Source organism: Corapipo altera, unplaced genomic scaffold (assembly GCF_003945725.1).
Source record: "Corapipo altera isolate COAL_440 unplaced genomic scaffold, ASM394572v1 0, whole genome shotgun sequence".
NCBI lineage: Eukaryota > Metazoa > Chordata > Aves > Passeriformes > Pipridae > Corapipo > Corapipo altera.
Genome location: NW_020884872.1, coordinates 32,182,688 through 32,195,829, shown reverse-complemented (window position 1 = coordinate 32,195,829; position 13,142 = coordinate 32,182,688). Strand labels below are relative to the sequence as shown.

The 13,142-nt window shown below is 42.2% G+C and overlaps 1 protein-coding gene across 1 annotated transcript in view; it reads right to left on the bottom strand.

Annotated features, from left to right (window-relative positions):
* GABRA5 (gamma-aminobutyric acid type A receptor alpha5 subunit) overlaps window positions 1-13,142 on the bottom strand; it is a 53,737-nt gene that overhangs the window by 25,199 nt on the left and 15,396 nt on the right. Inside the window, exon 6 of the mRNA XM_027642602.1 lies at window positions 3,128-3,210. Coding sequence (XP_027498403.1) covers window positions 3,128-3,210 — 83 coding nt within the window. The remainder of the gene's footprint in view (window positions 1-3,127; window positions 3,211-13,142) is intronic.

Genomic DNA, 13,142 nt, shown 5'->3' with positions numbered 1-13,142 from the left:
AGCCTGTGCTCATGCACCATCCATCCCCAGTTCCCTCTAAATGATACTTCTGCAAGATAATTTCTACAGGTGTCCTGACTCATAGCAGGGATACAAACCCAAAGGAAAAGTACCTGCATACATGCATCTCCTGGAGCAGACCCACCTGATCTTGACATCTCTGAGCAGTGGGGCACTGTACTTAAGAGAAGGACAACTAAAATCTGCTCTGTTCAGTTTGTGAGAAGCTGTCCTTGAACTTCTTTCCTTTTAACGATGTGCCACAGAGCATTAAAAAATACTACTATAGTCGGCATTTGAACTGCCTGGCAGGTATCTAGGCTGGTGGTGTGCACAGGTAACTTTGTATCCCTTTTTGTGTATTTGACCTTCCTTTTAATTTTTTCTACAAAATATTCTGTTACTACATCTAATGTTTCCTAGGCCCATAAAACCTCCCACAATTCTAATATAGGAAGAAACCAGTCAAATGGGACATAAGAATTCAACATTTACCTTTATTTCTGTGAGCAAGATTAATATCCCTTCTCTTTAATAATGAAGGAAACATCAAGCACATTTTTGCGTTTCGCTTGCTGAATTACAGCAAGCATGGTGAATGGTCACACAACCAGAAAATTTATAACCTGCTCCTGCTTCTGCTGTGACACTGATCACTTCTCAGCATCCTTTCTGCTGACGATCCACCTGTGTGCCAGCTGTTTCATTTCACTGCCCTGCTCTCTCTACCCTCAGACTGGTTAGCACTAGTCTCTTCTCCACCCTCTCATCTCCATTGATAATGTGTTTAACATTTACTTTTATGCTATTCCTTGATGCTTTTCAAAATCCTTCTTGGAAAGAAGACCATTAAAAAGAAACCCTTTGGGGAAAGATGGAGGAAAGCTAAAGAACAAAGTGTATGTGCTTGTGTATCATACTGCTGCAGGCTTTGTCTTGCTGCAAACCTGGAGATGACTCAATGTAAACCCATACTGCTGTAATTAGGGAATAAATATTCTCCTAAAATACATCTGGGCTAGTTCAATAAACCCTGATTTACAGGCTGCTACTTGTGCAAACATCTGCATATTAAATTCCAGTAAATTACTAGTGAGTGGTCAGATCAGTAATACAGAAATTCCCAAGGCTAAAAGACTGTCTATAGCTTGCTCCTATGTATTTACTTACTGCAGAGGCCACTGGTTTGACTAGCACAGACCAAATGGCTCCATGTCTACACTGTGGAAGAACTTAAAGGTGACTTGTAACAGCTTATGAAATGTACTCTAGGATTGTATTCTGAGCATGGCAAGAGCATAAACTAAAACTGTATTCACCCCTCAATGCCTAAAATACAACTTTTCAGTGCTAGTTTTGGCATGGATTAAAATTACCTGTGTGCTAAGAAGTGATCAATATGTAACACATTTGGCACAAGCAGAACATACAATTACATTAAGACATTACTGGGTACTCCTTCTAAGCATTTGTAGCTTATCTAGTAACGTTATCTCATACACTTGCATGTTTGGTTGCTTTTCTTTTTGTGTCTTTACTATATGGACAGTGAGAACCTGTACCTTTCTGCACCTAATCTAATAATAAATGGAAGCATCCATTTAACTTTAAGGCTGAGCTTTAGATCTCTCCTGCATCAGGCCCTTTGTTTAAATATGTATCTTTTAGTTTTGCATTGCATATTTTGCAAGATTTCATAAAATTATGCAACATCCCAGTTCTATAGTCTACACTACAGACCAATAGGTGTGACTTCAACTTTATCTATTGATACAGTAAAGGACATGTAACACCAGGAAGGATAACTTATTTTTCGTCTTACTGATTCTTTCCTTTAGCTTTTGTTAAACCTGATATACAAACAACTACAGTTTCCTGTGAGATGTTTTCCCATTTTTTAAGTTTGAAATGAAGTGGATGGTTTGCATTTTTTTTTTTGAGTATAAAGGTGTATAGACCTTCAGATTTATATTGGTTTTGCTGTAAATTAATGCTGCTGAAGTCAGTGAACACACTTGTACCTACAGTGACCTTGTAAAATACATTCAGATGAAACAGGGTCTACCTGGATTGTAAGAGGGAAAGGAAATCAGTTTATCTTAAGTTTGGTAATTTGGTAATGGTTACTCTAAACAGTGTTTTTACTTCTTAGTATGATCACTAGAAGACAATGTATAGTCAGTATTAAATCAGGGCAGATTCAGACGATAAAAGCAAAGCTTAATCTTGCTAGGATTAGTGACTCTAAATTGATACGACTGAAAAACATCGCAAAATGCCGAAGTTAGGTGGCTTCAGGGCTTAGCAAAACGCCTTGCTTGGTAATTATCAAAAGTCTTCAGACACATTGATTGCACCTGGAACCTCTGATTGGATTACCAAAATAAATAATAATAATAATAAAAGAAGTTGACTGTAGTAGCCTCATTTGTACTTTAATTAAAAGCTTTGTTTTTAAATATAACTGATTCCCTGAGGTTATTTTTAAAGTAAGCTTCTGGCAAGGCAGCAGTGTGGTGGATTAGAGGCTTGGAATTGAGGAAAAATCATCATTCAGCATACAATTTAGAATAATGTGTGCATATATACAAATACATGTGTATACAACATCATGTAACAGGATACAGGACTGGATTTATTAAAGCCAAATGGAAAGATATTTCCTCTTTTAATATTCTGGATCTCTTTTAATATATGCGATGCAGATATTGCACTGACGCCTGATTCATATAAATACCACAATGACTGCACATCAATCTGATCAGTCCAGTGAAAGCTCTGTTTTACTACAAATGTAAAACCAAGTTATCAACTTAGCTGTCTGCATCTACAACTCTAACAGTGGCTGTTATACTTGATGTGGATACATAAGACATATCACCCATCAGCTCACTGTTTTTCACGGAGCATGCAAGCATGAGTTGAAAAGTAGCAGGCACAGATGAAGCATAGTCATGGAAAAGGAGCAATAGGATAGCAGCAAGGGGGGTGGATTGGGGGGGCTAATGAGCAGCGTTAAAAGGGGAGTGCTGGGGGGGAGGGTGAAAGATCTGTACGAGACACGGCTGAATATGAAAAGCCAGAAAACAAGACATTTTTCTATTTCTTATTTCAGAAGAGAACTTACAGCTTCCAAATTTTAATGGGCAAGCATGTGCATCCATGGGGAAATCTTCAAGCTGCATGGGACATTCAGCAGAGATGGTCAATCTGTGGGAGAGTAAAAAGAAAACATAATTTTTTTTCCCTGCACCTTCTCTTTAGGCCCCTCACCACAATACATGAGTGCTGACACAGGCAAGCTTCTCCTGAAGGCTCCTTGTTCCTGCTGAAAACTCAGCAACCCCCAGTTAAACTGAATGTGAGATAAGCCAGGTGGACCACAGTGTGTGCATGCCATAGGCCTTATCTAGCAACCCTGAGACACGTGAAATGATTTTATTTATGTAAGCTGTCCCAATAAGATCATTCTTTCTTATTAGTACGTGAAGCAACTCCTGTGATGGAGCTTCTGCCACACACCTTATACTTATCTCCTTTCTGTATATACTGCAACTGGACTAGGAATTTGACTCCTGCGTATAGCACTGTTACAGAAATAAAAAAGCATTGACTTTATATGTAGATGTAACTATTTAAATACATAAAACAAATAATTACAAAGAAAAGTACATAATATAACTATCTATAACTATAAAGTGATATATCATCAAGGACATATTTACATCACTTTATATAGCACTATAGTTAGATTCTGTGGAAATCACATGGTATTGGGGTAGTCCGTTTCAGTTCAACACACTGTGAATTACCTGGGCATCTTGTCAGGAAAAAACAACAGGGTGACCTTCCCTAGACAATGTATTGCCTAGGGATGCAATTCTATCCTAGACTACCTTGCCACTGTGTGGAAATACTTGATCTAGAGTGGACATAGCAGTAGGAAAAGAAAAACTCTTAGGAAAATATAGCCATGTCTTATGGATGTTCTGTATGATTGACAGATCAAGCTGAACACTAAAAAAGTCTGAGGTAAATTTCTGAGCAGTGTAACATCAGTTATACTGATATCAAATGCATCAAATACATAAAATATATCAAGAGAGCCAAAGCTTACTTCTAGCACAAGGAAAAACTGTTTTGTTTATGCCATTTTGATATTTGCAAAATACACAGTTTGCTCAGGAGAGTGAGGATGCAAATCTCATTTTACATTATAAGTAACCTTATGGTTTTCTCATTTTATACTATTCCACCTCAGAGGCAAACAGATCAGACACACCTGAAGCCTTACAGACTGCCTGGTGCTGGGGCTCTGCTGGAGGGCAGGCTGGTTCCTAAGCAAACTGTTGCCTGGGGAGCAAAAATCTGCAAAGAAATCCACAACACCCTACCACCAGAACGCAAAGTACCGTTTCCTATCACAACAGCAACACAGAGCCATACTCCCTAGCTATATATACTCACCACTTCCTACTAGCGCCCCAAAGTGCTACAAGAACTTCTATCCAAGGGGACTGTAAAGGGTAACAATCTGTCCGTGTACAGATGGCACAGCGTTCAGCCAGTCCAATTCAACAGAACACAATGATGCCTTGCTGGGGCACTCCAGCTACACAGATAATAAACTGGGGGAAACAGCTCCACTCTCTGCCAACACAGAGAAATTCTGGAGCTTTACCAAAGGCTGGAAATGGCAAAATAATCACAGAAAAATGTAATAGTATCATTGGCTAGAGATCATATTCTGAGGATAAGCTGGGAAACGGGAAGGAAAAAGGCAAACTGCACACAGTAACAGAAAATTTAAAGATAATATGCCATAAAAACCATATGAAAAAAAATCCAGTTCAGAACAGAGATAATGTACCATTTTGTAAGAACAGACAGGAGGTTACAATATAGAAAAAAGTTCCTGAAGCCTGAGATACCGGCCCTTAGGCAAAACTGTCCTTGGGCTTTATTTTTGTAAAAGAAATTTTAAGATCACTCAAATATGGAGTTGTCTGCAGTGGAGAATGCCCCTGGGCAGCAAAGCCAGCAAAGCCAAAGTCACCAAGAGTGCTGTGTGGATGAATTTTACAAGCTGGTTCTAGTAGCATCCTGTCCAGACATTGTATCTTTTTCATAAAAATCACTCTAATGGGTACTTGAAAGCAAGGTTACCATCCCTCCAATGCATTGTTATATTTTCCATGCTTAACACTGAAAATTTAATTTTCTTGATAAATTCAGAAACCTTTCTCCAAGAGCCCATAAGAAAGCTGGCATGTTTTACTGCACTGCATCTCCTGTCTCTTTTTCTACCAACAATTTAAGCATGTCATTTCAAAGGATGCAACACTTTATTATACATGCTTGTAATCTGCAAACATCGAAGGAGGGGATCCCTATATCCATCTTACAAAGACAACAGGTGTAGAATCAGGAAGTGAAGGAAGATTCAGTGCAGAATTATGCATAAGACCTTCTGTTTCATCTGACTGTCCTATGAATTGTATCCTGCTGCCTGCATCTCTGGAAATAACCCTTGTGTATAATGAGGAAGGCTGTAGACATTCATCAACTGTAAATGTGGAAGAGAAGATGATTTGTACAGAGAGTGTGACCTAGTGGAATTTAATTAAGTCCCTCCAGAAATTATTCTTGCCTGTCTTAAATGAAAGGGTAGCAGATAAGGCTGGAGGGCATCTGGCTGCCACTAGCTGCTCAGAAGCCCCAAAAATCCTTCTGGTGCCAGGCCTACTCCTCTGTCCCCTCCGAATTTCTCATCCAGCAAAAGGCAGCACATCTCTTAAAAGGATGATGCCTGGTGCAGTCTTCTGGGTCTATCTTGGAGGTAGAGAGAACCAAGTTTAGCAGCTGTGAATGTGCTTGGGTACAGCCTTTCCTTTCATTAACACAAATTCTTTGGATGAAAAAGTTCTTTTTGCTCTCTATCAGTGATATCTGCATGCTTCTTTCCTTTTCCAGTGCCTCCATCCTAGGACCACTCCTAGTCTGGCCATCTTGAACAAGTGAACTAGCTATGCTATTTGTTACATGCTATTAAAAATCTTGTAGTTGAGCCTCTTAGGTGATTTTAAAGTGCTCGCTGAACACTCTCCTTAGATGCCTCCTACAAAAGTGTGCATTACCAGAGGCTTTTGAAGTGTCTTGTAATGGCCAATGTGACAAAAAATTTGACAGGAGACTTCTAAGAAAACTTGACTATGGGTTCTCATACACAGCACAAATGTCACTACCCTGAATTTCTGCAGGGTGTTCTGTGCCAAGCAGCAGCCGCTTTTCATTACTGTGTGAGGACCTAAAAACAAAGTCACTAAACTGACTCCTGGTTCAAAGAGACTGGATTTTCTATTGCATACAGAAATAAAAGCAGCACAGCAGCCATCTCTTACACTCTGGGAGCAGGAAGTATGGGTCACTGCATACAGATTTGCTCCTTGGTGCAGAGTACAAACTATATATTCAGATCATAGCTTCAGGACTCACAAAAAAACCTGATATCTGTGTCTACTCCTTCAAATATCATCTGGGGTGATATTTGCACACTTTGGCTTTTAACATTGTGATGAAGCTTAGGTACCCTTTGCATACTCTAGTTTACACAGCTGATTATAATAACATTATTCTCAGTTTGCATTTATTTAAAAAGAAAGGAGGCCTTGGCATCCTTTGAAACAGCCTTTGCCTAATCCTTTTAAATAGGGTGACTCCAGAATGATCTTGCTGTGCGCAAGGAAGTACACAGTTATCTGAGCTAGAGACAGTCCCCATACCAGGTTTTTTCTGTCACAGCACAAGCATTTCTCAAAGGTAGTTCTTCTCAACCAAAGCATTTAAAAGCTTTCCTCCTCCACCATCACTCTGTCTTAATAAAATCCCTGTAAGACTTATTTCACTCAAACAGAGTTTATGACAAGATTATAGGTGGCTGTTAAAGGTCCTTTGCAATGGGAGAATGAAACTCTGATTTTATTGAAGATAATGGTAAAATTCTCCCTGACTTAATGGGGCCCCTATTCACCCAAAAAATGTAACAAACCCTGATTATAGTTGCTGATTTATTACTGACAAAATTTCACTTTCATAATGCTCCAAATACTCACACTACTATCCAAATGTTAATCAACTAACAAAATGCTATTGCATACCTTAACTATCTGAAAAGAAAAATGTTAGATTTACAAATTATTTAATCTGTCATCTATAATTGTATATGAAAGCTTTATTAAAGCTTCATTATGTATAGCCTTTACTTTAAGAACATAAAGTGATTACTGAAGTTCTGTTTCAAGACACATAAGCAAATATCCCTCTCAGAAAAGCACAACAATTCAAGCAGCAAGAATCACTCCAGAAAAGTCACCTTCAACCACTTCCACTGGGGAATTAAGCATGACAGTGCTTTCAAGAGACTGTTCCTTTTTAGCAAGAAGGAAAAGAAGGAGGTGTTAAAGTCAAGGATGTGGCAAGGAAATAAATGCAGATATTAGGGAGCCAGACATTTGCAGTGAGTGTGTTTCAAGGAGAGGTGGGTGTCCCTCAGTAGAAGTCCCTGAGACAAAAAGCACCCTGTCCTGCAAGTTTTAGGGCACTGCAGGGATCCCTCAGCTGTCTCTGTGACTCCCTCAATGCAAGGGAAAAGAGTGAGGGGACTGAGCAAAGCTATCATCTCTCTCCTACCCTGGCAGTGCAGAAAAACACTTTCTGGAGTATTATCTGCCGCTACCAGGCAGGAGGTGAGGGCAGTCATGTGCCTGGGGAGCCCACAGACAGAGCAGAAACTTGCTTTTTCTTATCAGCTACTAGCTTTAGTATGCAAACAAATTAAAACAGAGAGCTTTAGGATAGGGGAGCAGAAAGGCAGAGTCACCAGTGCCTTCTGGGAGAAGTTAATTCAAGATAAGTGTTGAATAACAAGAGTTACTGAGGAACGGGACACAAGGAAACTTTTGTTGGTGCTAAGGTACTGTGGCCAGAGAGATACAAAGCTTTTCTAACTGTTTGCCTTAATCCCCAAATCAGTCCCATCTTCTTAGTTGTTGTGGTGGTTTGAGCCACCACAAAAACCCAAAATCCAATTTCCAGGCTTTCCCCACCCCTTCCCACAATTTTATCTCAACACTGAAGAGAAACTTTCAGGCAGACACCTCTATAGGGGAAAAGGGGAAGTATAAATACATTTATTCTACACAAATAAATACTGTACAAGCTAAAAGCAACTATATATATAATATTACACACTTCTATCAGTCCCTTTAAGTTTCTCCCTCAATTCAGTCCAGGAAAAGCCCTTCAGGCTGATAGGTAAAGCAGTCTTTCTCTTGTGGGAGTGTTCAGGGAACCTGATTCACTCCCCCCACCAACCTCCAGCTGTTTCCTGAAGTCTTTTCTTCCTCACAAAGTCCAAGAAGATAGCTCTGAGTCCTTTCTCCTTGGTCCCGTGCCATCTCTGCTGTGTGATTCTCTCTCTCATACCTCGGTTCCATGCTGCTGTAGTTCAGTTCAGCTTATTACATGTACACGCCCTGGAATCTTCATTCCTCCTCCGAGTTTTCGGCTGTCCTCCATTTAAATCACTGCAAGGACATCCTCCGGGCCTTTCTCTGGTCCATCTCCAATTTCGCCTGGGGTTATCTCCCTGGCACCGGGCTGCATTTCGCCCATCCACTTTGTCTCAGCTCCAATGCTGAGCCTCCCCTCCACTTTACAGTGAGAGGGAAAAAGAAGAACCCCCCTCTACAATCTAGCTGCAAAGGGGTGAGGGGGGAGAGAAGAGGGCTTGGCTGCAAGGCCTGCCTCTCTCTCTCCCGCTTACCAGCTGTTTGTGAGTCTCTTCCCTCACAAACACACACTCACTCCAATGCTGCCTCCAACCCTGGCTTAGCCAGAGCTGAGGGTCCGCAGGGCCCCCCTTCCCCCCGGAAAGGAAAGAAGGGGGCCCTGCTACCCCTAGGCCTTTCTCACACCCACACACCCACACAGCAGCAGACAGACAGATCGATTGCCAACAACTTCTGCCAGTTGTGTATATATGATTTTTCACAGGAGCGAACAAAACGAGCAGTGATTGGTCCTCTAGGGGAGACTGCCCTGGCACCCCATCACCTCTAGGCCCCCCGGCTCCCAGGGGGGGCAATTTCAAACCATGACAGTTGTTTATTTCTGTGCACTGCTGTTACCCCTGATTAAAGGGAGCATTTTGATGCTGTTTTGGCCCCACCTGTGCTGGCAGCCAGCACCTGCTACGGGGCTCAGGGGAGCCCAAGTGCTGTGCCCAGCATGAGGCCAGCCATCACCATTTTCCACAATAAAAGGCAAAATATTTGTTTGAAACTCATATTAAACCTATCTCAATCTATCTCACCAACATGCCAACAAAGAGTTAAGTGGATCCAGCCTTAGTCAAGCCATATCCCACTCCATGGGGCTGGTTGGCTCCCTGTAAAGGGAGACTTCAGGGCTGGGTCAGACTCTTTTCAGGAGAAGCTTCCCTGGGTACCTGCTCCAATAGGACCTCGGCAGAACAATTTGAACCCTTGTGACATCTCTAGTATGCCCATGGGCACACATGTGGATAGGAGAATAAGAGAGTTGATGGATTGGTTTGGGTTTTTTCAAACTGTGAACACATGGTTAGGTTTGTGAAATTACTCATTTAGCCTTTGCTGAGGACAAGACACAACTATTCACCTGTTCTCCCACTGTGATGTCTTGGGAACACTTCTATAACCAAGCTGTTATTTCTTTCACAGAGTTTTAGAGCAAGAGTTGTTTCAGGCCCCAGTGCAATAAGTGTTTAGCCCAGGGAACTGATGTCTCCCTGTGTCCCTTAAGTAAATGTAACATGTGTCTACATAAGCATATATGTATACACATACAAATACATATATCACCAAATCACAGAATATGCGGAGTTGGAAGGAACCCACAAGGATCATCGAGCCCAACACAGGCCCTGCACAGGACCATCCCCAAGAGTCACACCAAGTGCCCAAGAGTATCATTCAAATTACTTGAATTCTCAGGATGGTGCTGTGACCACTTCCCTGGGGAGCCTGTTCCAGCACCCAACCACTCTCTGTGTGAAGAACCATTTTCTAACATCCACCCTAAACCTCCCCGACACAATTTCAGGCCCTTCCCTTGGGTTCTGTCACTGGTCACCACAGAGAAGAGATCACTGCCTGCCCCTACTCTTCCCCTCTTGAGGAAGTTGTAGACTGCAATGCGGTCTCCCCTCAGTCTCCTCTTCTTCAGGCTGAACAGTCCAAGTGACCCCAGCCACTCCTCATACAGCTTCCCCTCAAGGCCCTTCACCATCTTCGTTGCCCTCCTTTGGACACTCTCTAATAGCTTAATGTCTTTCTCACATTGCATTGCCCAAAACTGCCACAATATTCAAGGTGAGGCCACACCAGTGCAGAGCAGAGCAGGACAATTCCCTCCCTCAACTGGCTGGTGATGCTTTGCCTGATGCCCCCCAGGACACGGTTGGCCCTCCTGGCTGCCAGGGCACTGCTGACTCAGATTCAACTTCTTGTTGAACGGGACCCCCAGGTACCTTTCTGCAGTGCTGCTTTCTAGCATCTCATTTCCCAGTCTGCACAGACATTTGGAGTCACCTCATCCCAGGTGCAGAATCCAGCACCTTCCCTTGTTGAAATTCATATGGTTGGTGATTGCCCAGTCCTCTAATTCTTTGAGGTCTCTCTGCAGGGCCTTCCTGCCTTTGAGGGAGTCAACAGCTCCTCCCAGTTTTGTGCCATCTGCAAACTGCCTTAGTATCCCTTCCAGTCCTGCATCCCAGTCCTTTATGAAGATGTTGAAGAGCACAGGGCCTAAGATGGAGCCCTGTGGAACCCCACTAGTGACATATCACCACTGTGATGTTACCCCATCCACTATTACCCTCTGTGCTCGATCCATGAGCCAATTGCTCACCCACCACATGATGTGTTTATCCAGCTGTGTGCTGGACATTTTGTCCTGAAGGATCCTGGGAGAGATAGTATCAAAAGCTTTACTGAAATCCAAAAAGATCACGTCAACTGGCTTCCCTTGATCAGCTAGGTAAGTTACCTTGTTAGAAAAGGAAATCAGGTTGCATAAGCAGGACTTTCCCCTCATGAAGCCAATGGTTGTGTTGTCTTTCAGGTGTTTTTCAATACTTTCCAGAATAATCTCCTCTTTAAGTTTACCAGGCATAACAGATGCCTGTAGTTTCCAGGGTCCTCCTTCATGCCTTTCTTGAAAATCAGGACAACATTCACCAGCTTCTGGTCAGCTGGAACCTCTCTGGATTCCCAAGACCACTCAAAAATCATTGAAAGAGGTTCTGTGATGACATCAGTCAGCTCTTCAAGGATTCTGGGATGAATCCCACCAGACCCCATAAATTTGCAGAGATCTAGCTGGAGCAGCAGATAACGTAGATACCTAACTCCTTAAGAAAGTCACTGTTCTGCACTAGGAGCAATTCTTAGTCAAGAGGCACAGCTGCAGAAATCAACATTACAGATGAATAGAATTAACTGAGGTGAATCCCACCCATCTTGCCTGGTGCCCTCCACCACAGCATTTTATAGATTACTCAATATCAGTTGGATATTTCAGCACAAACATAAATGTACTTCAGGGGACAGTATTTCTGATTAGGCAGATGAAGATTTTAATTTCAGTCTAAGGGAAATGACGAGGGAGTCCACTGTAATATTATCCTCCCCTGATAATAAAAAAAGAGCAGAAGCGTAATAATTCTTCAGCATCTACCAGGTACTTCCAAAGCCCCCAGCTTCAGAAGCTGGGACCCGGCTGCAGATTGGGCAAAGACAGAGTCACCAAGGGAGCTGTGCTTTCCTGGTAATGCTTGGGGAGCACCTATTAGGGCACTGCTTCTCTCCAGTTACTCTTCAGTCAACCCCATCCATGCATACCCAGCACATAAGGTCAGCTCTGCTGGTTTGTCCTCATAAAGCAAAGGAATCTGGTAGAAATTGTTCCATCTAACCCCAAAGCAAGTTGGTCTGTCTTTGAGCTCAGCACAGATCTGGAGCTAAAGCTGTACCTTTTGTAACCCCTCAAAGTCTAAGCAAGCATTCCCCTCATCCAAGGCAGGGCCAGTTCTGGTTTGGGTTTTGTCTTTAATCAATTCTGCCTTGCTGTGTGAGCTCCCATCCCTGTGATGGAGATCTCTGTGGGGCTCTGCCCACTTTTATTACCAGCAGAATAGGCCGCTATTACACACTCTACATGGGGACTATATTTAGTCAGGTCATAATCGCCCATTTTGAATGTATTACACCCCAGTCTCCTCTGATGCCTTCCTTTACCTGTGGGTTACCCCAGCCCCGGATTTTTTTGGTTCCTTGACAGACAACTTTTGAGAAAAGGGGCAATGTACAACCAAAGCAGAGAGATAGGAACCAACAGGTTTGACGTTAAAACAAGAATCCTGCTGCTATCCTCAGGGAAGGGCTTTTCATGTCATATATCCCTATTTTCTCTTTCTCTATCAAAATCTGAATTGATGAAAAGCAGCTGAGAGTCCTTGCCACCATGGCAGTTTTTCATCACTCTGCAAGATTCAGCTCAGTGTGAAGAAAGTATTCTTTTTCTTCCAGCTTCAGGCAGTTTGAAGCTTGAATAGGAAAGAAAATGCAGCGAGTTTAACAAAGGGAAAGGAAATGCACATTTGCATGGCTTCATAGCCCCTAATTAGTTTTGTAATATTTATACAAGGCCTAAAAAGTATTCACAGATCCCTGTCTGTAAATATAAATGGATGTGGAAATGAAATCTTCCCTTTGAAATAAGAAAAACACATTCAAATTGAGCAGAAATGTTCCCATTTAGGCGGCTGGCTGATGGAAAATGAAGAGTTCATTTTAAAGAATGATATTCTAGATTTACAGAATCATAGAATATTCTGAGTTGGAAGGGACCCACAAAGATCATGGAGTCCAGCTCTTAAGTGAATGGCCCACACAGGGGACTGAATCCCTGACATTGGTGTTATCACCACAAAGTTTTAACCAACTGAGCTAATCTCAGGGTCAATATTTGCTGGCCACTTTTTCACTCAGGGGCACACAAGCAAACCCACATCTGGGAAAGGCTGCCTTCTGGCAAAGTCA